Source organism: Rhinopithecus roxellana, chromosome 8 (genome assembly GCF_007565055.1).
Source record: "Rhinopithecus roxellana isolate Shanxi Qingling chromosome 8, ASM756505v1, whole genome shotgun sequence".
Classification (NCBI taxonomy): Eukaryota; Metazoa; Chordata; class Mammalia; order Primates; family Cercopithecidae; genus Rhinopithecus; species Rhinopithecus roxellana.
Genome location: NC_044556.1, coordinates 107,669,761 through 107,694,302, shown reverse-complemented (window position 1 = coordinate 107,694,302; position 24,542 = coordinate 107,669,761). Strand labels below are relative to the sequence as shown.

Below are 24,542 nucleotides of genomic sequence, written 5' to 3'. Positions count from 1 at the left end.
GTAAGAAAGAGTAGAGTGTTCTGGCAACAGTGAGGGTGGTAAGAAAGAGTAGAGTGTTCTGGCAACAGTGAGGGTGGTAAGAAAGAGTAGAGTGTTCTGGCAACAGTGAGGGTGGTACGAAAGAGTAGAGTGTTCTGGCAACAGTGAGGGTAGTAAGAAAGAGTAGAGTGAAAGAGTAGAGAATGAAAGAGAAGACGAGCCAAGCTGGAGTGGGGCCAGATTCGTCTTTTATTCTACTGCAAGAGGGGAGCTACCTACACAGGGCGTTTTATAACTCAGGAATTATAACTGCTATGAAAGCACTGTGAAAAGTATGCTGGAATCAGATGAAATTTGAGGGAAACCAATTAGAAAGCTAGTGTAACTGTCTGCATCCTTGGTATAAGAATACCACTGGACACGGTGGCTCACACCCGTGATCCCAGCACTTTGGGGGGCCGAGGAGGGAGAATCAGTTGAGCTCAGGAGTGCATGGCTGTAGTGAGATACGATCACACCACCAAGCCTGGGTGACAGAGTGAGACCCCATCTCCGAAAAAAAAAAAAAAAGAGCATGTGAAGATGTGAAGACTTGAACCAGGGCAGTGGTGTAAGAATGAAAAGGTGGGCATAGTTACATAGAAATTTGACTCTGCAGAGAGAGAGTGAGTGAGCTTGGGAACTGATGGAATGTCAAGAGCAAGCATAGCGAAGAACCAAGATGTTTTAACGAATGCAAGCCAGGGCTGCGGTCAAGATGGTGATGCCTTTGTTTGAAGACAATCATAGAGAAAATGGTAGAAGGAAAAGGAGTGGTAGATGGGAAGGCGGAGCCAATGAACAGTTTGGTTGTGTAGAGTTTCAGACACCAGCAGTGTATCATCCATAAAAAAGATCTAGTAGCAGTAAAACACTAGGGCTGGGGCTCAGGAGAGCAGTTAAAGCTAAAGGCATAATGTGGGCATATTCACTGGTAATATTTGGCCACGTGAGGAGAAATGAATCCCAGGAAGTCAAAGCAACATGGGAGGAGGGCTGGGAACTAACTCTGAGGAACATCCACACTTAAGGCTTGTGGAAAACAAGAAACAAGTTAAAAGAGACTTTAGAGTGGACAAGAATGGTACAATGTGGACCCATGAGAGTAATGTATCAGCTAAATCAAGGGAAAGAGATGGTATGTTATGATAGGAGAGTTAACAGGGTTCCAAATCTATAGAGTTTGAGTCCAGTGAGGATTGAGATGAGGTCACTGGGTGTGGCAATCAGGAAGTGACCAGTGATCATTAAGTGAGCACTTCAACAACATGAAATCAGGTTACAGTTTGTTCAAAGCCAGGCTTTGAGTGAGAATCTCACTCTGTTGCCAGACTGGAGTGCAGGGGCGTGATCTCAGCTCACTGCAACCTCTGCCTCCCGGGTTCAAGTGATTCTCCTGCCTCAGCCTCCCGAGTAGCTGGGACTACAGGCGCACGCCACCATGCCCAGGTAATTTTTGGAATTTTAGTAGAGACGGGATTTCACTATGTTGGCCAGGATGGTCTCGATCTCTTGACCTCGTGATCCGCCTACCTAAGCCTCCCAAAGTGCTGGGATTACAGGCATGAGCCACCGCGCCCAGCTATTAAGTGGCTTTCTTAAATGACTTCCTTCAGCAATGCTTGGGAGGCTCAAAGTAGTCATCAAAAAAAAAAAAAAAAAAAAAAAAGGTGTGATTGGGCCTAATTTTCACTGGGTACTTTTGCTGGCAAAGTAGGTAAGCTGGAAAGATAAGAATAAAGGAATTGTAGAGTGCTAGTGAGAACTGAGTTGCAATTTCCTTCCTCAGTGGATATTTACTCAGTACCAATTTATTACGTGCTGAGATCTATGCAAGATGCTATGGATTTAATGGTGATCAGGATGGAGAAATTCTGTAACCAAGGGACTAGCGCAAAGTGATTAACCATTGTTTAAGTTGTTACAGATAGCACTGAGCCAAAATTGCAAGTCATGTAGTCCAGGCATGTGCAATGGGAAAAAGCTTTAACCTCCTAATTGTTTTCATTTTATTTTAAATTTTTGTTGAGTCCATAGTAGATGCATGTATTTGTGGGGTACATGAAATGTTTAACCTCCTCATTGTGAATACCACCAGCCTGGCAGACTGGCTGCACTGGTATCACCTGGGGCTACTCAGAAATGCCTCTGAGACCAATCTTCCTGATCTTGCTGCAGAATGAGGAGACAGATTTGAGTGTGGCCTCTTGCCTCCTTGCCAGTCAACTTGCAATAAAGCCTTTTCTTTCCTAAAAAGCCAGTGCCATAGCATTGGCTTCTATGAGCATAGGGAAGCAAGCCCTTGGCTTGGTGACAATTTTAAAGTTTAACAGAGATTTCTCCAAGAACTTAATATAGAGCTACCATTCAACACAGCAATCCCATTCCTGGGTATATACCCAAAGGGATATATATCATTATACCAAAAAGATACATCAACTCAAATGTTCATCACTGCATTGTTCACAACAGCAAAGACATGGAGGCCGGGCATGGTGGCTCACACCTGTAATCCCAGCACTTTGGGAGGCCGAGGCGGGTGGATCACTTGACTTCAGGAGTTCAATACCAGCCTGGCCAACATGGCAAAACCCCGTCTTCACTAAAAATACAAAAATCAGCCTGGCGTGATGGTGCACACCTGTAATCCCAGCTACTCGGGAGGCTGAGACAGAAGAATCACTTGAATCCTGGAGGCGGAGGATACAGTTAACCAAGATCACACCACTATGCTCCAGCTTGGGCGACAGAGCAAGATTCTGTCTCAAAAAAAAAAAAAAAAAAGACATGGAATCAATCTAGGTGCCCATCAATGGCAGACTGGATAAAGAAAACGTGGTACATATACACCGGGGAATGTATACATCCATAAAAAAGAATGAAATCATGTGCTTTGCAGCAACATGGATGTAGCTGGAAGCCATAATCCTAAGCAAATTAATGCAGTAACAGAAAACCAAACACCATATGCTCTCATTTATAAATGGGAGCTAAACGTTGTGCACACATGAACATAAGCATGGGAGCAACAGACACTGCAGACAACTTGGGGTTGGAGAGAGGGGGACATGGGCTGGAAAAGTACCTACTGGGCACTATGCTCAAAAGTACCACTGGGTCCACCATGTAACAATCCTACACACGTACCCCTGTATCGAAAATAAAAGCTGAATTTTTTTTAAAAGTTTAATGAAGGATACAGACAAATAAGCAATAATAATACATTTTGATAAATGCTATAATAAGTAGTGGTTCTCAAATGGGGGCAAATTTGCCCTCCAAAGGACATTTGGCAATGTCTGGAAACATTTTTGGTTGTCACAACTTGGGAGAGGAGGGTAAGCTACTGGAATTGAGTAGGTAGAGGCCAGGAATGCTTCTAAACATCCTACAATGTGCAGAACAGCATCCAAAACAAAGAGCTACATAGCCCAAAATGTCAATAGCGCCAAGGTTGAAAAACCCTGCTATAAAGGCATATTAAGGTTACATCAAATCTAGGCAGGGGAGATCAGAGGTTTCCTAGAGGTAGTACCATGTGGGCTAAGACAGGTAAGGCTAGAGAAATATACAGGCAGTGGAGTGGAGAAGAATGTGCATGGCACGTACAAAGACTCAGAGGCTGGAGAGAAGATGGGATAATCAGCAGGGTTATCACCACTACCACTACTTATTGAGAAAATATTTTGTGCCTGCCTGGGTTTGTATAAGATAACCAATATACATTTTAAAATGCAGTCCTCATTCACAATCCTATGTGTCACATATCCCTTCGTTTTACAGATGAGGAAAAACTGGGGCACAGAGAAGTTAAAGTAACTTGTCCAAGGTCACATAGCCAGTGAATGGTGGGGCCAGAAGTTGAATCTAGGTCTGGCTAACTCTAGTAAGCCCATGTTCACTCCCTAAACGCTCCTGCCTTTGACGATAGCTGAGTGTACTGGGGGACAGGGTGTGAGAGGAGGAAAGCAGCAGCAGCCTTGGAGGGCAAAAGGGAGCCACATTATGGCAGACCACGGGCATGGGAACGAATGTGGAGACTTTCTTGAAGGCAGTGAAAATTCACCAAAGGATTTTAAATCAGAGTCACATGATCAAATGTGTCTTTAAGAAAGATCGCTTCTGGCTGCAGTGTAGGGAGTAGAATGAAGGAGGGAGGCAAGCTAGGAAGAAGTGTAGTAGATAAATCCAGAGATTACTCAGCTTCCATAAGAAAAGTGTTAATGAGGGAAAGAATTCAAGAAAACGTTAGAAACTCAGATCTGTACTTAGTGACTGGTTAAAAGTTACAGGTGAAGGACAGGATGAAATCCAGTTTTCTGATCAGAGCATGTTAGTGGATAAAAGTGCCATCCAGTAAGAGAATACAGAAGGGGCAGCAGATTTGGGAGAGTGAATATGTGAGTTCAATTTGAGATTGTAAAATTTATATTTAAATGGGAAGAAAAGAAGACCAGCCTGGACACAACAGATAAAATAAGAGATAAAAAGAATGCTGAAGAACTAGAGGCGAAAATGAAGACATGGAGCAGATTTAACTTTGACAGGGAGGAAAGAAGAGAAAAGGCCCTAGTCAGAGAGTGTGGTTTCAGAGTTTGAGATCTTAGGGGCACTTCAGTTCATGCGGGAGGTTGGTGTAGAAGTAGGGGATATAGTAGAGTTAAGGAAGCTGAAGAGTATTAGTGTTTTGTGTATCAACAACATGGAAATTCAAACATTTAAGGATGACAAGAGACAGAATGAAGGGGAAAAGGGTTAGATGTTAAAACTTTTAAAAAGGGGTCAGACGCGGTGGCTCATGCCTATAGTCCCAGCACTTTGGGAGGCCGAGGTGGGTACATCACCTGAGCTCAGGAGTTTGAGACCAGCCTGGCCAACATGGTGAAACCTCGTCTCTACTAAAAACACAAAATTAGCCGGGCATGGTGGCACATGCCTGTAGTCCCAGCTACTTGGGAGGCTGAGGTGGGAGAATCACTTGATCCCAGGAGACTGAGGTTACAGTGAGCCGAGATGGCGCCATTGCACTCCAGCCTGGGCTGGAATGAAACTCTGTCTCAAAAAAATGATAATAAAAATAAAACTAAAATAAAATAGAAAGGGTCAAAGAGCGCCTTCTCGATTGAGAAATTTTATTGATTAGGGAGAAGAGAGACAACCCTGATTTCAAAGAGGAGTGTGATACAGTTTGGATACCTGTCCTCTCCGAATCTCTCGTGTTGAAATGTGACTTCCAGTGTTGGAGGTGGGGCCTGGTGGGAGGTGTTTGGGTCATGGGGGTGGATCCATCATGAATGGCTTGGTGCCCTATTAGTTATCCTGAGGTCTGATGGTTAGAAAGAGCCTGGCCCCTCTCCTCTGCGCTCAGTCCTGCTCCCTTGTGAGGCTTGCTCCCCTCTGCCTGCTGTCAGAGTGAAAGCTTCCTGAGGCCTTACCAGAAGTATATGTTGGCACCATGTTTCATATGCAGCCTGCACAACATGAGCCAAAATAAACCACTTACTTCTCTTTATAAATCACCCAGTTTCCACACTTTCTTCATAGCAATGCAAAACAGATTAACATAGAGTGGTAGCTGAATTTCAAAGAGGAATAGGACCTGAGAGTAAGTGTCAAAATAAAGCCCTGGAAATGGCAGTCGGGAGTGAAGTAACTGTGGTTTCCTCCGTCACACCCACGAGATGACTTGACTGACACAAGGGCATTTGCGGAAGGTTTTGAAAGTCATGATATCGAGGGACAGTTAGAGCTCAGAACAAATGAAGAACAGGAGAGTTTGAGGAAACAATATGGTGGGGAGTTTGGTTATAACTGAACCTAAGTTTCAGAAGGCATGAGGGTCAAATGGGAAGAGTTATGGACAAACTGGATAAAGAAAAATGGACATAGCAATGGCTGACAAGAGGCTTAATGCAGAATTGAATAGCCCTAATTTTATTTTAACTTCTATTTCAGGTTCGGGGGTACATGTGAAGGTTTGTTATATAGGTAAACTCATGTCACAGGGGTTTGTTATACAGATTATTTTATCACCCAGGTATTAAGCCCAGTACCCAATAGTGATCTCTTCTGCTCCTCTCCCTCCCCCCACCCTATATCTTCAAGGAGATGCCACTGTCTGTGGTTTCCTACTTTGTGCTCGTAAGTTCTTATCATTTAGCTCCCACTTATCAGTAAGAATATGTAGTATTTGGCTTTCTGTCCCTGCATTAGTTTGCTAAGGATAATTGCTTCTGGCTCCATGCATGTTACTGCAAAATATCTGATCTCATTCTTTTTATGGCTACATACTATTCCATGGTGTCTATGTTCCATATTTTCTTTATACAATCTGTCAGTGATGAACATTTAGATTGATTCCATCCATTTAGGATTGATTCCGTCAATTTAGATTGATTTCATCAATTCCATCGTTTACGTTTGCTATTGTGAAGGGTGCTGCAATCAACATTCACGTGCATGTGTCTTTGTGGCAGAATGATTTCTATTCCTCTGGGCGTATACTCAGTAATGTAGCCCTAATATTTTAATAAAACACTGAGATTAGTATATGGTTTAGACCAGTGCTATCCAACAAAACTTTTCATGATAATGAAAATGCTCTATATCTGCACTGTCCAATATTCGCTACATGTGGCCATTAAGAACCTGAATTCTATGCTAGTGTGTCTAGGGAAAATACATGCAACTTTAACGGATTATGGTGTGGCCCCCAAATACAGTAATGAATCAACAGTAACCTCCTATTCTTCAAAGTGCCTATAACACCGTCTGATCACTAAGTATAAACTGTTATTCTCCTTAGGTATGTTTGAGTTACCCTACAGTAAGTCCAGACTCAAAGATGCTACTAAGACCAGGCATGGTGGCTCATGCCTGTAATCTCAGCACTTTGGGAGGATGAAGTGGGCAGATCACCTGAGGTGATGAGTTCGAGACCAGCCTGGCTAACACAGTGAAACTCCATCTCGGCTAAAAATACAAAAATTAGCTGGGCATGATGGCCCGTGCCTGTAATCCCAGTTATGTGGGAGGCTGAGGCAGGAGAATCACTTGAACCTAGAAGGCAGAGGTTGCTGTGAACCAAAATCATGCTATTGCACTCCAGCCTGGGCGACAAGGCAAGACTCCATCTCAAAAAAAAAAAAAAAAAAAAAGAAAGAAATGCTACTAAATATGTATATATTATTATCTTTGGTATATTTGGATTTTCTCAAAACTTCCCAATTATTGGGAAAAACATTTGTCTTTAATCATATATGAACATAAACAAACAAATGCCTGGATGTTAAGATTTTTGCAGCATTGTAAATTATCAGCAAATAAAAAGATTAAGCATATAGGTCTCTCAAAGTATTATACTGTACTACATTCTCTGAACAGTGATACAACAGTATTTGCAGAGGAATAAGAATTCTCCAAATGTGGCACATATACACCATGGAATACTATGCAGCCATAAAAAAGGATGAGTTTGCGTCCTTTGTAGGGACATGGATGCAGCTGGAAAACATCATTCTTAGCAAACTATCACAAGAACAGAAAACCAAACACCGCATGTTCTCACTCATAGGTGGGAACTGAACAATGAGATCACTTGGACTCGGGAAGGGGAACATCACACACTGGGGCCTATCATGGGGAGGGGGGAGGAGGGAGGGATTGCATTGGGGAGTTATACATGATATAAATGATGAATTGATGGGTGCTGACGAGTTGATGGGTGCAGCACACCAACATGGCATAAGTATACATATGTAACAAACCTGCACGTTATGCACATGTACCCTAGAACTTAAAGTATAATAAAAAAATTAAAAAAAAAAAAAAGAATTCTCCAAATAGCAAATTTGTTTAATTCAGAAAAGTCAACATTAACAGACTGATAATTCACTTTGTGTGTTTGAAAAACAGAGTTTAGTTACAGAAGAATAACCAAATAAATACTCAGAAGAAAAAAGAAAAAAAAAAGACACTTTTATTTGCATCTTATTAGACTTGCCTTGGTTTTTTCAAAATTGGCTTCCTCAGATACTTGCAAAACTTGTTTCACCTGTTCATAAGCACTTGCTTCTCTTTGCTGCGTATCTGCCAAGCTGCTCCTTACGGAAACTAGTGCAGACATCAAGTCATCTCTTTCTCTGTCAGCACAAAAAGAACATTCAAAACAAGAATTGATCAAATGATCATGTCTTCATAAGTCAGGGAGGAAAAAGCATTAATATGTATTAGAAGAGCCAGAGTAGGCTGGCTGAGCACATATTAAATAAAGCACACCCCAGAGAAAGACCCTCTGTCCTCACTTGGCGAGCGGCAGGCAGAGCCGCCAGAAAGGCTAAGAGCCTTCGTGGCAGGACTGCATCTGTGTGGGACAATCATCTATTGTGGAGATAGCTGCAGGGAAAGCCCAGAAAAGAGCAAATTAGTTTTTTGAAAGTTGGGGGGAGGCTCCCTTAAATTTGTACGTTTTACTAGTTTCAAAAGGTTTGGCCATTATAAGACATAGAATGCTGTTTGTGGTCTAATGTCTTTCATGTTTTTTTTTTTTAATTATTATTATACTTTAAGTTCTAGGGTACATGTGCATAACGTGCAGGTTTGTTACATATGTATACTTGTGCCATGTTGGTGTGCTGCACCCATCAACTCGTCAGCACCCATCAACTCGTCATTTACATCAGGTATAACTCCCAACGCAATCCGTTCCCCCCTCTCCCCTCCCCCTCCCCAAAATAGGCCCCGGTGTGTGATGATCCCCTTCCCAAGTCCACGTGATCTCATTGTTCAGTTCCCACCTTTAAGTGAGAACATGCGGTGTTTGGTTTTCTGTTCTTGCGATAGTTTGCTGAGAATGATGGTTTCCAGCTGCATCCATGTCCCTACAAAGGACACAAACTCATCCTTTTTTATGGCTGCATAGTATTCCATGGTGTATATGTGCCACATTTTCTTAATCCAGTCTGTCACTGATGGACATTTGGGTTGATTCCAAGTCTCTGCTATTGTGAATAGGGAGTCTTTATAGCATTCTTGCCGTTTTAATGAAAAACCAAGTAAAGTAAATACCTCTCTTCCAATATTTGGTGGTTTATAATTTGCTTCTGTTTAATGCTAAATATGTGTGACAGAATTCATCAGAATGAATAAATGTTGACCTGGAAAAAAAAAAAAAAGAAAGAAAATTTCCAGGGAGATAATTCACCCTAACTTCCTGATAGTGGTGACTTCTCAGGAGAAAAAAAAGAGGTAATAAATGGGATAGACTAGGGCTTTGTTGTGGGTGCTCTCCTCTGCACTGTAGGGCATTTCACAACATTTCTGACTTCACCCTTTGGTTAATAGTAGTGTCCTTCTCCCCAGTTGTGACAAGCAAAACTGTTTTCAGAAATTTCCCAGTGTCTCTGCAGCAGGGGAGAAAAATTGCTTCTAGTAGAGAACCACTAGAATAGACTGTCTTTAGTATCAGTTCTCAAAAGGAAACAGGAGTGGTGGAGGGTATCAGGAGAGAGATATGAAATAAAATTATAAAATGTATTGCAGCACTATTCACAATAGCAAAGACTGGAACCAACCAAATACCCATCAATGAGAGACTAGATAAAGAAAATGTGGCATATGTACATGATGGAATACTATGCAGCCATAAAAAAGAATGAGTTCATGTCCTTTGCAGGGCATGGATGAAGCTGGAAACCATCACTCTCAGCAAACTGACACAGAAATAGAAAACCAAACACCACATGTTCTCATTCATAAGTGGGAGTTGAACAGTGAGAACACATGGACACAGGGAGGGGAACATCACACACCAGGGCCTATTGGGCGGTGGGGGCTGGGGGAGGGATAGCCTTAGGAGAAATACCTAATGTAGATGATGGGTTGATGGGTGCAGCAAACCACCATGGCATGTGTTTACCTATGTAATAAACCCACACAGTCTGCACAGGTATCCCAGAACTTAAAGTATAATAAAAAATAAAATTATAAAAAAAAAAAAAGTGGAGGGGAGGTGCTGAAAAGGAAAAATGCAGCAAAGTAGGGAAGGTAGGAATTGTAAATCAAAGTAGCAGTCAACATTTTAAGAAAGGACTGAGGCTTTGTCCATGCAGCAGATTCTCCTCTCATTTACTTGAACAAATAAATGTCCCTTCCTTTTTATCTTTCTCCACAATCCTCTTTTTTGCGCTTCTCTTTCAATTACATTCTTTCAGTTACTTATGAACACTTGTTGTTCAATGATTAGTACTGCTAACTCCTCAAATCTCCTGGTTATGCATATACTATTCACAATTTAACACAATCTTATCCCACTGGGTTTGATCATTGCCAAGACCCACCCCTTTTCAGCAATTCTCAGAAGTACTCTATCCTAAGCTGTTTATTGAGGGTAGAAGTGAACCAAATGCCAAAATGCTCTGGCATGTAAAATAGCAAGGATACAATCTCATAGATTAAATAAGTCTCATATAAAATATTCTAGGATATTTGCAATTTATTGACTGAATAAAAATCTCCAGTACACCAAAGAGAAAGTGAGGCAGGAAACTTTCAAGACACAAAAAGCAAAAAATGTATGTTGCACTGTTACATATGGTATTCCCCGTTTTGTTAAAGAGTTGAAGACTAAACCACGGTTTCAAAATCAGTTGAAATAAATGCTTGCAGTTTCCTTCTCATTGCCAAGTTCTTAAACTGTGAGAGAAGAGCCAACTATGATTCTTTTTTTAATTAGCAAGTTTTAAAGAGTCATAGTTTAGAGGATTATAAACTCTGCTTGAATCACTTTCAGGATTAACCAATGATTCAATTTAAAACATCTCTTAAAGGTAAAATAAACTATTTGTGATATTTGGAAAGCAGCTACATTTGAAGAAACATGTAACACTTAACAAAGTTACAATTATTAGCAGTTTCATAAAAGTCTTTCTTATTTAAAAAAGAATACATTGCTACAAATATAAAATTCATGGAAGCAGAGTGATCTTCACTTTAGAATTTCCTGATTTGCTTTTAAATTGATAAAAGTAATTTTTCTTCCAAGGAAATGAAAAAAGAAGTAAATTGTTTTAACTGAATAGAATCAAACACAATTACTATGTAAAAAAGTGGAAGAATCAAGGCAAGATTAAATTATCCTAGTTAAGTAAAAAAATAAACACCAGCAAAATTGAGTATGTATCTATTTACATTTCCATCAAAGTTCTATAACATAAAAGGGGTCTGGCTTCATCAGGGATATGCAATCCACTTAGGACCTATGATTCTAGAAGAAAAGAAAAATTCACTCTGTAAGGACAGCAAGTCAATATAGGCATCTTACAGTCACCTTTCTTACATCACTAAGACTTAATGAAGAGCAAAAGTAACTATTCAATGAGATTCTTATCTGTTTCTGATACCATGCAATCACCAAAGCCAAAGTTCCAAAGAAAAAGAATGAACAAAAAAGGCCGGGCGCGGTGGCTCACGCCTGTAATCCCAGCACTTTGGGAGGCCAAGGTGGGCAGATCACTTGAGGGCAGGAGTTCCAGACCAGCCTGACCAACATGCTGGAATTCCGTCTCTATGAAAAATACAAAAATTAGCTGGGTGTGGTAGTGCACACCTGTAGTTCCAGCTACTTGGGAGGCTGAAGCACAAGAATTGCTTGAACCTGGGAGGTGGAAGTTGCAGTGAGCTGAGATCATGCCATCGCACTCTAGCCTAGGTGACAGAGCGAGACTCCATTTCAAAAAAAAAGGAATGGTCAAAAAAGCTCCGTGTTTATAAGTATGCAAACAGACAGATCCACAACAGGATAAAAATCTAACAAACTTGCTGCTTTGGGAAACTTACGTCTAATAGACTTTATCTCTTTTCAGAACATGCTCTTGTCAGGAGTAATGTTTGTCACACAGTAGATGCTCAACAGAAGAAGCAACAAGAAAATAAATAAATGAATAAAGAGTCTGCTATAGGATGGTGTCAAAAGACGTGAAGTAAAGCTCCCTCTCAGTTCTAGTATTTCATGATCTAAATTGAAAACATTACCTATTTTCAATTAGAAACTACAGTTCAGTTGCTCTGGTTCAAAAGTGTTTCAGAATATTAACTCACCAAATTTAGACTATGGAACCACAGAAAATTATCAAAGATAAAACTCCAATATACAGATAGCTTGTTAAGCCCATCATTAGACAGTGAGACCACAAAACGATTACACTCAAACTCCGTGTAACCACTGGGCGGACACACTCCACCTTTCTGTAAGGCAAATGCAACGCATGCTTCAAGGTAGCTTTGAGCCCACCTGGGAAGCTTGCAGGTAGGTAGTCATTTTGGCAATTTAGGATTGTCTAATCATCCACTCAGGTGTTACTAAATCTTGGTTTTGGTTTGGCTTGGTTTTGACTCAGCCAGTCCACATACCAAATAGCAGCAAGCAACCCCACAAATTACTGTTTTCGAAAGAGCCCTGGGCTGGCAATCCCCTCTCCTCAACACAAGGCCTTGCTTCCTGCTCCATTCCTGTGTCCATCTGGCTTCATCTTGTCTGAGCTTTCCCTTTTTAGCCCCACACTTATCCCCTGGGTCTGACAGTGCTACTTATACAATCTGCCTTTCAGAAACAGCCGATTCCAGCCACCCAGGGTAACTGCCCAGTTAGCTACAGTCCTGCTCCAGATCCCGCAGTCCACAGGGCCGGCCCAGAGCCACACCTGAATGAGGCTCTCACAGTGGGAAGCTGTACAGATACACACAGCATATCAATGTGAAAGGGAAAGGGCAGTTCTCCACATTACCATCTTCCATAGCAAATGTTCTGTGAGTGCTTGTGCTTGGAAACACCTTGTGGATGTGTCGATCAATGTAATCAAGGAGCTTCTTGAAGCAAAGCCAGCAACACCATGTTAACCCTGCAACATTCCATGATCCAGATGAAAGAGCAGCTGAGGCAGAAAGATGACGTAAAGATCCCGAGTGTTCTGGGGTGAAAAGCGTGCACTTACATGCACTAATGAGCACGTAATATTTAAGAACCTTAGCGCAGCAATCGGGGCCAAAAGGACTGAGAAAGTCCCTTAACAATCTTAGCCAAGTGTTTAAGCAAAAGAGTTGGTCTAATGTATATGCATGAGCTTCATCTTGAAATGTGGAGTGGCTAACAAATGTCTTATAATTTCTAAATTACTCCAGTTATTATTAATTGTAAGCATTAGTAGGCATCACTAGTAAGTGTTACTATACCGTTTTTAAAAAGAAAGTCTGGAAGGCTGACTACAACATTTCTTTGTTCCTCAATTCTGGGAAGTTCCTGCTGTAGTCTTTTAAAGCCAACTATGCAGAGCACGGCCAACGATCCACTCCAAAATCACAAGCTGGACTAAAGCCCCAGAAAAGTACCCTTGGAATCATTTCTCTTTTTTGAAAAGTACAGTGAAACTTCTCCAAGGTACTATGAGCTACAGAAAAGAATTTAAGCAGTTCCATCTTCATTACCATGTGAAGGTATTTGGATCATTAAGCAAGAAAAAGAAGTTACTGCTACTCTTCTCTCCCTTATGGCATAAAGAGGCCAAGTGAAAGGCGAAAGGTCAGAAACAATATGAAGACTTCAAGTCAACGTAAAAAATATATCCAATGTCATCAACAGTTGTTAAGCATATTCTCCAAAAAGTCCTTGAGTCAGAAACCACCAGAAACATATGGGTGGCCTGGTCTCCAAGTCATGCCCCATCTCCTCCCTCCTCCCTGTCAACTGTACCAGCCATTCCTTTTTTTTTTTTTTTTTTTTTGGAGACAGGGTCTTCCTCTGTTGTCCAGGCTGGAGTGCAATAGCACAGTCTTGGCTCACTGCAACCTCCGCCTCCCGGGTTCAAGCAATTCTCCTGCCTCAGCCTCCCAGATAACTGGGATTACAGGTGTGCACCACCATGTCCAGCTATTTTTGCATTTTTAGTAGAGATGGGGTTTCACTATGTTGGCCAGGCTGGTCTTGAACTCCTGATCTCAAGTGATCCACCTGCCTCAGCCTCCCAAAGTGCTGGGATTACAGGTGTGAGCCACCATGCCTGGCCATCAAACCATTCTCGTGTCAAGAATATATATTCAAAATAGTAAATGCTAAAGGATGCAACAAATGAGCTGAAAGCTGCTGTCACAATACCACATTTACAAGGAAACTTTCGATTTATCATATTTAAGGTATCATTTTTAAACATTCCATGTTAAAGTCATCCAGGTAATATGATAACAGCTTATAGAGGGGTCAGGCTTCTAACTATACATAAAACTAGAAATCCAAACCCAAAAGGTGCTGGACACTCTTCAAAGTTAGCATAGGACTCAATATTCAGCACTCTGCATTAGTAAGTTTAAAGAAACTGAACACCAGCTTAGGCCAAGAGACTGATACAGAAAAAGAATTCATTGACAATAAAAGCAGAAACCATTCAGTGTTAATAGGTTTAATATCCTTTCTGATATTAATGCAGAACATGAGACAATGATATTCTGCTGACAAGGCAGAAAATTGAACTAAGTAGACTGACATTTACTTCAAGAGGCTAAGAGCTCAAATTTAGGATAGAGACAAAGGAATACATAACTGATGAAGAATCTTAATTTCTGAATGACTGCCAGGCTTAGAAGTAACTGAAACATTACAGCTTCCTTTAAAAATATTTTTTTCATAATCTAGAAGGATAATATAAAAGGCAACACAATAACCTGTTATTTGTTGGTTACTTTTTTTTTTTTTTTAATTTCTAAATTTTTTGTAGAGACAGGGTTTCACTATGTTGCCCAGACTAGTCTCCAACTCTTGGCCTCAAGTGATCCTCCTGCATCAGGCTACCAAAGTGCTGGGATTACAGGCATGAACCACTGTGCCTGGCTTATTAGTTTTGCTAGACTACCTAGTTTTAAGCTCTGGCTCTTTTTATGTGCAACTTTTAATATGCGTTCTTCTTTCTAAAATTAATTTTTAAACTATATTCTCCTTGCAAAATTAGTTGCCAATATTGTTAAAGGCCTATTTGACACCCTTTCAACTTCGTTGCCTTCGTCCACCTCTCTAGTGGTAATCTCTATTAAATATTTGGTGCTTACTCTTTCAAATATTTTTCTGTGCATATCTATGAACCTTGAAGGGGAAAAATGTAGTATAGTTGTATATGGACTTAAAAAATACAAAAGGTTTCATACTGGATGTATCTTTAGCCATTATGTTTTGTTTTCCTGCAACAACATTTTGGAGATGGTCCAACATTAATACACGTAGAACTACTTCCGTTTTTCATACTATGCACAAAATGTCATAGTTTATCTAAACCATGTTTAGTTACTCTCCTTTGAACGATATTTAAGTTGTTCATATAATTATAAACAATGCTGCAAAAAGCATTCCCTATACATACCCCATTATGCATGTACATGAGTTTTTTTTCTTGAGGGTAGATTTTGAAAAGTGAAATGCACAATTTGAATATTAATGGACAGTACTAATTTACTTCCAAAATATTTCCACCAATTTATGAACCCACCAGCAGAGTATCAAAATACTTGCTTACTCATGACCTCACCAACTCTTGAAATTATCAATCTAGTTCTATTTTGTCAGTCTGATGGATTGGTTTTTTATTTTTTGATTGTATTTCCTCAAATACTAATAGAATAAATACATTCTCATATGCTGACCCCTTCCTCTTTTATTGCTCACTGATTTCTATTGTTTACCTACTTTGCAGCTAGGCAGCTTGTCCTTTTTGTTTGTTTCAAAGGAAATTTATTCTATCGGGCTTTTGTCATGTATAGTGCAAATATTTTTTTCTCAGCCTTTTAACTGAATATGTAATGTTTTATTGTAAGGGAATTTATTTTTTAATAGAAACAAATGTATCTTTTTTCCCTTATGACTTCCACTTTTCATGTCATCCTTAGTACTATAACCCACAACTATAAGATATTTTTTATATTTATTTCTAATGCTTTTATAGTCTGAATTATATCTGAACCTTCAAAACTACCATGAATTTATTTTTGTAAGGTACAGTTCTGTTCTTGTTTTTCAAATATAAACAGGCAAATTTTCAACTTCTCTGAACCCCAGTTTCCCTACCTTTAAAATGAGGGTAATCATATCTACCTCATGAATGCTTTAAGATTTTTAAAAATTATGTTCTCAAATTGCCTAGCACAGTCCTTGACATATAATAAATGTTTACTACATTTGTTAGTTGTATCTGAAAATAGTTAATAAATATTTAATAGTTATATTGAGCACATATGAATAAATTAACAACATATTTAATACTTAAAATACTTAACAAAAACAGAACCAAGCAGTATAGATCATAAAAACTACCGGTCAGGTCAGGCGTGGTGGCTCACACCTGTAATTCCAGTACTTTGGGAGGCCGAGGCAGACGAATCACGAGGTCAAGAGATTGAGACCATCCTGGCCAACGTGGTGAAACCCTGTCTTTACTAAAAATACAAAAATCAGCCAGGCATGGTGGTGGGTGCCTATAGTCCCAGCTACTTGAGAGGCTGAGGCAGGAAAATCACTTGAACCCAAGAAACAGACGTTGCAGAGAGCCGAGATTGCACCACTGTACTCCAGCCTGGCAACAGAGAGAGACTCTGTCTCAAAAAAACACAAACCAAACGAACCAACAAACAAACAAACAAAAAAGCTACCAGTCAGTCCACACTGGAAATTCTGTTCATATAACAATCAGTAGGTTAGGTCAGGTGTGGTGGCTTATGCCTATAATCCCAATACTTCAGGAAACTGAGGTGGGAGGATCACTTGAAGCCAGGAGTTCAAGAACAGCCTGCGCAACATAGTGAGACTCCATCTCTACCAAAAAAAAAAAAAAAAATTTAATTAGCTGGGTGTGGCGGCACATGTCTGCAGTTACTCAGGAGGCCAAGGCAGGAGGATCACTTGAGCACAGAAGTTCAAAGTTGCAGTGAGCTATGATCATGCCATTATATTCCAGCCATGGCAACGGAGTGAGACCGCAACTCAAAAACAACAGCAACCCGCCCCCGACCCCAGGGGTTAGCCATGTGTGGAAACCACAGCTACAAGACATATTGATCATTCTCGGGAGTATGAAAGGTACAGAATGGTTTTAATATTTATTGAGCACTTACTATATGTCAGGAAGTGTTTTAAGCACTACATAGGTTTTCTCTAGTGACCCCTCAAGGTAACTCTATGAGTTAGGTACTTACGTCACCATTTTAAAAATGAGAAAATTGAGGCACAAAAAGGCTAAGTAACTTTTGCAAGGTTCCATAGTGAGTTGGCATTAGAACCAGAACATGAACCCAAGCAGTCAGTTTCAAAAGCAGCACTTCTGGTCACAGGCTAACTTGCCTTAGTAAAAACCCAAAAAGATCTTAAATCTCAAGAAGCAGGTATTATTCCTCCAAACAACAGAAGACTCCAGGCTCAGAGAAGAAAAGTAATTTGTTGAAGGTCAGGACATGGAGCACAATCGGTCTGACCTTAATGACCACAGTCATGCCACCCCTCCACAGCAGTTCGAGCAGGAGGCTCTCTGACTGTGGAGTAGTCAATGCCAAAATGCCTTGTCACATGAACAGCGAACATGTACTGGGTGCCTACTGCCAGCCAGACACTCTGCTGGAACAAAGCCAGACACTCTGCATAGGAACAAAGGCTATGGAAATAAAACACAATTGCTGCCTCCAGGTGTACACGATATATTATAAAATCACAGAAGAAAGAAACCTAAGTCAGTTGAGGACAAAATGGGGCAGGGCTGGTGACAGACTTCTTCTAAAAGGAAGTGATCTGGGGTTATTTAAGTGAGCAGAGCAGACAGAGAGAGGTGACACTGAGCACATAGAAAAGTAGGGGGCATAGAAGAACATACTCTATAAACTGCCACTGGGTTCCATATTACATAATAATTCTCAATTTCCACTGAATACAATTTTCACAGGAAAAGGTACCCTCTGGAATAGGGAAAACAGAACAAAACGGATCTACACAGAGAATTGTTTCACTCAGCTTAGATGAAAACTTCAACAACACAAAAGGTTATCTGTAACTTGTTCTCAGTTAACCCTGAAATATCAATAGTGGGACACAGTGGGTCCTCATAATATTCCTTACAACAGACACACGATAAAGACATGGTAATAACTCATTCTACCTGAAGTACAGCAGAAAAATTCAAGATATGGCAAAACCAAAGGAATTTCTATTACACTCACTTTTGTTAAGAATAGTATTCGATTTGTAATTATAGATTCACAGAACTGGACAAAATCGTAAAAACTGTCCAGTTCAATTCTCTCACTTGAAGATGGACTGAAACTAAGAGATACTATTATCTGTTCAAAGTGACAGGGTTTCTGCTCAAAGCGACATGGTGACAAGGCAGAACCTACCCATTTGTCTTCAAGGAAGCTACAATGAAGGAACTTTTTAAAATCCATTGTATTTGAAGATTAACAATAATCACATGTGACCTAGCATAGGGCTAAAATAACACAATGGTCCTTTAAAGGCAGAATTTTCCATATTGCCAAAGACTCTGTGTGTAGAAGCATACTTACTTAATCAGTCTTTCGATGGTCTGCATATGAATGTTACTATGGCTCTGGGAAAGAACAGCTTCGTGCTGAGCACACTTCAAACAAAGACCAGCAACTCGGTTAGAAGTAGTAGCAGCCAGAAGAAACTCTTTATGCTTTAGTTGCTCTTTAAGATCTTCACAAGTTTTCTGATATTCAGCTAAGTCTTTCCTAAAAAGAGGGGGAAAAAATTCTAGAAAATGGCCAGGTAAAATTACGTGACTTTAAAATGAATCATCATAATGTTAACTACTACTATCATTTATGGGCATTCACCTGATGCTTTAGTTTACATCCAATACCTTATTAATTTTTACCATGACCCTGAAACTTTTGGTGTGGTGATCATAATTGACACATTGAATATCATGAGACTTGAATATATTAAATAATTAGCTTAGGTTCTTGTAAGATTTTAATATTAGATTAGAGTCTGCCCAATACTGGCTCTCTTGTTCCAGGATCCAACCTCCATTAATACTATATTAACCACAACACAAAAATAAAACTCCAAATAAAAATCCCAAATAGTTTTTCTTAAAAAAGAGGTGGGGTAATATAAGACAACATACTTGAGGTGACGAAAATAACCTATTTCAAGCATTAACCTCTTAAAATTTTTAGAGTACCTTAAAAGTTCACGTAAAAAAACATGGATTTTTATCCTTGAATAGTTTATTACTGCCCATTTTTCTTCAGGAGGAAAACATTAGATAGACAATTATCTAACAACAAACTTCTACAAAGATCTGTTTCAAAAGAAAGTAAGTTACAGAAGGAAGTTACATAGAACTTGCCAGTCATAAGATTTCAGGGGTAGGCCGGGCGCGGGGGCTCAAGCCTGTAATCCCAGCACTGTGGGAGGCCGAGACGGGCGGATCACGAGGTCAGGAGATCGAGACCATCCTGGCTAACACGGTGAAACCCCGTCTCTACTAAAAAATACAAAAAACTAGCCGGGCGCAGTGGCGGGCGCCTGTAGTCCCAGCTACTGGGGAGGCTGAGGCAGGAGAATGGCGTGAACCCGGGAGGCGGAGCTTGCAGTGAGCTGAGATCTGGCCACTGCACTCCAGCCTGCGACAGAGCAAAACTCCGTCTCAAAAAAAAAAAAAAAACAAAACAAACAAACAAACAAAAAGATTTCAGGGGTAGTAGCTATTAGCTGGAAACACAGGCTGCTAAAGAAAGGGCTGGGGAACGGTAGGGGTGGGGGGAGGTGTGAGTGTGGGTGTGGGTGCAGTTTTTGTTTGTTTTTACTTTATCAGCTCACCTCTGGATGACGTTTTCTTCAAGGTGACTTTTTAAGGATTAAATGACTGGTACATGGGTTGTATTTTCCTACCTTATCCCAGTAAAGTTGTGCTAAAGTCAACTTGGCGACTGAGCTTCCTTGCCTAGATGGCTCTTTTGTACCATTGTTGTTTTTTTAATTATTCTTATTTAAAAAAAAAAACAAAAAACTTTCGAGCTGAAAAATGAGACTACTGAAGGCAAGAACTTTATCTCCATCTCTGTCTACTCCCTATTGTCATTGTCAGAGTCTCCATGCTCAGGGGCTATGGCCATCTTAACTGGCTCCCTGTCACCGGGAAGAAGTCAACAGCCTGGCTGTCAGACAATTGTTGAGATTTTGGGGGCTTTCAAGCAACCGAGGAGAGGCAGAAAAGACCCACAGGCAATCTAAGGGTTAAAAAAAAAAGCTAATCTAATGGCATTCCAAAGTTGAGGGGAAAAAAGGAGCCGCTTCTACCCTATCCCCAAAATAATAACACCAACATGGTAGGTTTTCTTCTTCAATACCATGTAGAGAATGTCTGACTTTCAAAGGCTTTATAAAAAGAACTTGGGAAGCACATTCCAAAGTCAAAGGGTCCCCATTACTAATTTTGGTCAGGTCCAAACTCAAAACACTCAAGTAGATTTGGTTACTGGCAATGGCAAAAGAGAAAGTTGAAAAGAAGACTGATTTTATTTAAGAAAATGCCCTTTAAAGAATCTTAAATTATAGTAAAAGAAAATGAAGAAACAGAAGGATTCAGAGAACAAAGTCTAGTTCATTGCAAGTTGGTATTTTAATGTAATTAAAGATGAAATTTCTGGATTCTGAATGAGACAAAATAAGTCACATTCCTCTAAGTACAATGATCTAGAAACACATCACTTTAAAAACTGAAGAATCAAGTCATAAAAAATATCAAAATAAAATAAAGTAGGACAAAAAGCAAGAAAGCAAAAATTAGAGTATTTTTTAAATGTTATGTTTCTTTGTAAAAACAAAAAGTCAAAATCTCTAGAGAAATCCTAAAACTAATCAGGGTAATCTATGAAAAACATAAGAACATTTAAAAAATAAACAAGCATGTTCAATGAAAGCTATGAGTTCTGGCTTTTTTTTTTTTTCTTCTTCTTCTTTTTTTTTTTTAGATGGAGTCTCCCTCTGTTACCCAGGCTGGAGTGCAGTGGCGTGGTCTTGGCTGACTGCAACCTCTACCTCCTGGGTTCATGTGATCCTGCCTCAGCCTGCTGAGTAGCTGGGACTACAGGTGTGTGCCACCACACCCAGCTAATTTTTATATTTTTAGTAGAGACAGGGTTTCACCATATCGGCCAGGCTGGTCTCGAACTCTTGACCTCAAATGATCCACCTGCCTTGGCTTCCCAAAGTGCTGGGATTACATGCATGAGCCATTGCAACTGGCTGAGTTCTGGCTCTTAGTATTACTCTAGTTATGTCTCTAGATAGGATATGGCCTGGAAGATTTTAAAATTTATTTCAAATTGGACTTATTAAAATAAAATGATAAATAGTATTTGAAAGTTTATTTGATTTAAAAATACTTCATTACCACTACTTAAAAATAATATTTAACAACAAAAACATTAATTCCTGCTGTCTTTTTCTACTCGTTATACGTAAATCACTAATGGTTAATCTATAATATATAGGTCTTACTGGGATCTCTAATAGATTCTATAAAAACTATGTGAAGATTCATCATATATACTCAAATTCATCATGCATACAAATACTCAAACTATTATATTATCACTGCAATTTTAAAATTAGATGAAGACTATCTACAGAGAGAAAAATACTAATAATTTGAAAACTAAAGTGCTTTATTTTCATTATTATTTTACTTGAACATCATAATTTCTATAAGACCAGTTAGTGAGTTAGTGATTCTTTTTTTTTTTTTTTTTTTTGATACGGAGTCTCACTGTGTCACCAGGCTGGAATGGAATGCAGTGGCACGGTCTCAGCTCACTGCAACCTCCTGGTTCAAGCGATCCCGGGTTCAAGCGATTCTCCTGCCTCAGCCTCTCAGGTAGCTAGGACTACAGGTGTGTGCCACCACGCCCAGATAATTTTTGTATTTTTAGTAGAGACAAGGTTTCACCATGTTAGCCAGGATGGTCTCAATCTCTTGACCTCGTGATTCGTCTGCCTCGGCCTCCCAAAGTGCTGGGATTACAGGTGTGAGCCACCGCACCCAGCCATGATTCTTATTTTTATGAGAAAACACAAGTATTTTACAACTGATGAAGAAATAGGAATGTGATTTGAAAAATAACTCAATTTCAGGCCATTTTATCCTTTAATAATCTGAGGAAAGTTTTTAAATTGTATACAAAATGTCATCAAGTAAGTTTGATAATGACTAAAACTAGAAGTTCAGCAAACATTCAAATATACTTTAAGATCATTATGCTTTTGGTATGACTATAAATGAACGATTTCACTTTACCTCAAAAACTTCAGTTGGGATTCCTGAATTTCACACTTTTCCTCATAAGTAAGTTTTAGCTTCTCCTATAGAAAAGAAAAATAAAAGCCCATTTTTCTCCATGTCCTATGTTTTATAAGTAAACTTTAATTTTTTTTTTTGAGATGGAGTTTCACTCTGTTGCCCAGGCTGGAGGGCAGTGGCACCATCTCGGCTCACTGCAAGCTCCACCTCCTGGGTTCACGCCATTCTCCTGCCTCAGCCTCCCGAGTAGCTGGGACTACAGGCATCCGCCACCATGCCCGGCTAATTCTTTTGTATCTTTAGTAGAGACAGGGTTTCACCGTGTTAGCCAGGATGGCCTCGATCTCCTGACCTCATGATCTGCCAGCCTCGGCCTCCCAAAGTGCTGGGATTACAGGTATGAGCCACTGTGCCCACCCATAAACTTTAATTTTTAATATTAAGTTCAATTTTTTTTCTTTTTACCCAAGGTGGGGGAAACACGTCTTCCTAGAAAATATTTTCCTAGTCCACCCCAAATTTTCTATTTTTATTGTGTGAATGCCTGCAAAGAACTGCTGAGTCATAAAATTGATTTTCTTTTTCTTTCAAAATTGCATATATCAGGTCTTATCCCTAAAAGTGTGATTCTGGGAAAAAAACAGTTGTAACCCACAAGGTCCATTAGGGCAAAGATCAGATCTTATTAGAATCCTTCATTGTAGCTGTTGAATATTTGACATACAATAAACATGTGCTAGATGAATGATGAAAAGTAAAGTTTTAAATCACATGATGATGGACTAACTCCTAAAAGCCTCTGTTGGTATCCGGTTATTCTTTCACTCAACAAATATTTATTGTGTATCTAAGATGACGGTGGCTTGAACTGCAAGGAACTTATAAAATATCCCAGAAAGGAATACAAAAATGAAGAATTTCAATTACAGTTGACCCTTAAATAACATGGAGATTAGGGGCACTGACCCCTGTACAGTTGGAAATCCATGTATAACTTCTTTTTTTTTTTTTTTTTTTGAGACAGAGTCTCACTCTATCGCCAAGGCTGGAGTGCAGTGGCACAATCTCGGCTCACTTCAACCTCCACATGCTGGATTCAAGCTATTCTTGTGCCTCAACCACCCAAGTAGCTGGGATTACAGGCGTATGCCACCACGCCTGGCTAATTTTTGTAGTTTTAGTAGAGATGGGGTTTCACCATGTTGGCTAGGCTGGTCTCAAACTTCTGGGCTCAAGTGATCTGCCCGCCTCAGCTTCCCGAAGTGCTGGGGTTACAGGCACGAGACCCTGAGTCTGGCCCCATGTATAACTTTGACTCCCCCAAAACTTAATTACTAATAGCCTACTATTGACTAGAAGACTTACCAATAATATAAACAACACATATTTTGTATGCTATGTATATTATATACTGTATTATTACAAGAAAGTAATCTAGAGAAAAGATAATGTTATTAGAAAAATCAGAAGGCAAAGAAAGTGGTATTTTCTTCATTAAGTGGAAGTGGATCATCATAAAGGCCTTCACCCTACCATCTTCACAGAGTAGGCTGAGTTGGAGGAGGAAAAGGACGGGTTGATCTTGTCTTCTTGGAAATGGAGGAGTTGGGAGGGAAGGCAGGAGAGGCAGGTGAACTTGGTTAACTTTATGGAAACACATGGTAATTTCTGTCTGACTTTGTTATGCTCTTTCTTTTTCTCCAAAGTTGTTTCTACACAATATCAACCCTTCTTCCATTTGCTTTAGTTCCAGTGCCTATATCGTAGAAGGGTCCATGTCATAAAAGAAGTCAAAAGCAGTCTTGAATAATCAGAACCCTTTTGCCAGATTATCTCATGTCAATTTGCTTTCTGGCACTGCTTCTTCTATGTCTTCTTCCTCATTTTCTGGCACTGGTTCAGAAGCACTCATCTCCATCAAGTCATCTTCTGTTAATTCCTTTGTGTGGTGTCTATTGGCTCTCGAATTTCTCCAAGATCCCTATCTTGAAACCCTTCACTCCCAACCTTTTCCACCACACCCACAATCTCTTTCATGATTTCCTTGACTGACTGCTGTAAATCTTGTAAAGTCATGCACCACATTTGGACAAAGTTTTCTCCAGCAGGAATTCATTGTTATGGGTTTGATGACTTTCATGGCTTTTTCTATAACAATGATGGCATTTTCAATGC

The 24,542-nt window shown here is 39.8% G+C and overlaps 1 protein-coding gene across 9 annotated transcripts in view; it reads right to left on the bottom strand.

Annotated features, from left to right (window-relative positions):
• The window catches only part of SDCCAG8 (serologically defined colon cancer antigen 8), a 253,354-nt gene that overhangs the window by 186,237 nt on the left and 42,575 nt on the right, over positions 1-24,542 (bottom strand). For all 9 annotated transcript variants that reach the window (XR_004058745.1, XR_004058746.1, XR_004058747.1 and 6 more), the window contains exons 7-9: positions 22,365-22,429; positions 18,598-18,786; positions 8,021-8,159 (exon numbers count right to left, since the gene is read on the bottom strand). Coding sequence is in view for 6 of the 9 variants with exons in the window: in XM_030935740.1 (XP_030791600.1) it covers positions 8,021-8,159; positions 18,598-18,786; positions 22,365-22,429 (393 nt within the window). In the remaining 3 variants the exon portion in view is untranslated. The remainder of the gene's footprint in view (positions 1-8,020; positions 8,160-18,597; positions 18,787-22,364; positions 22,430-24,542) is intronic.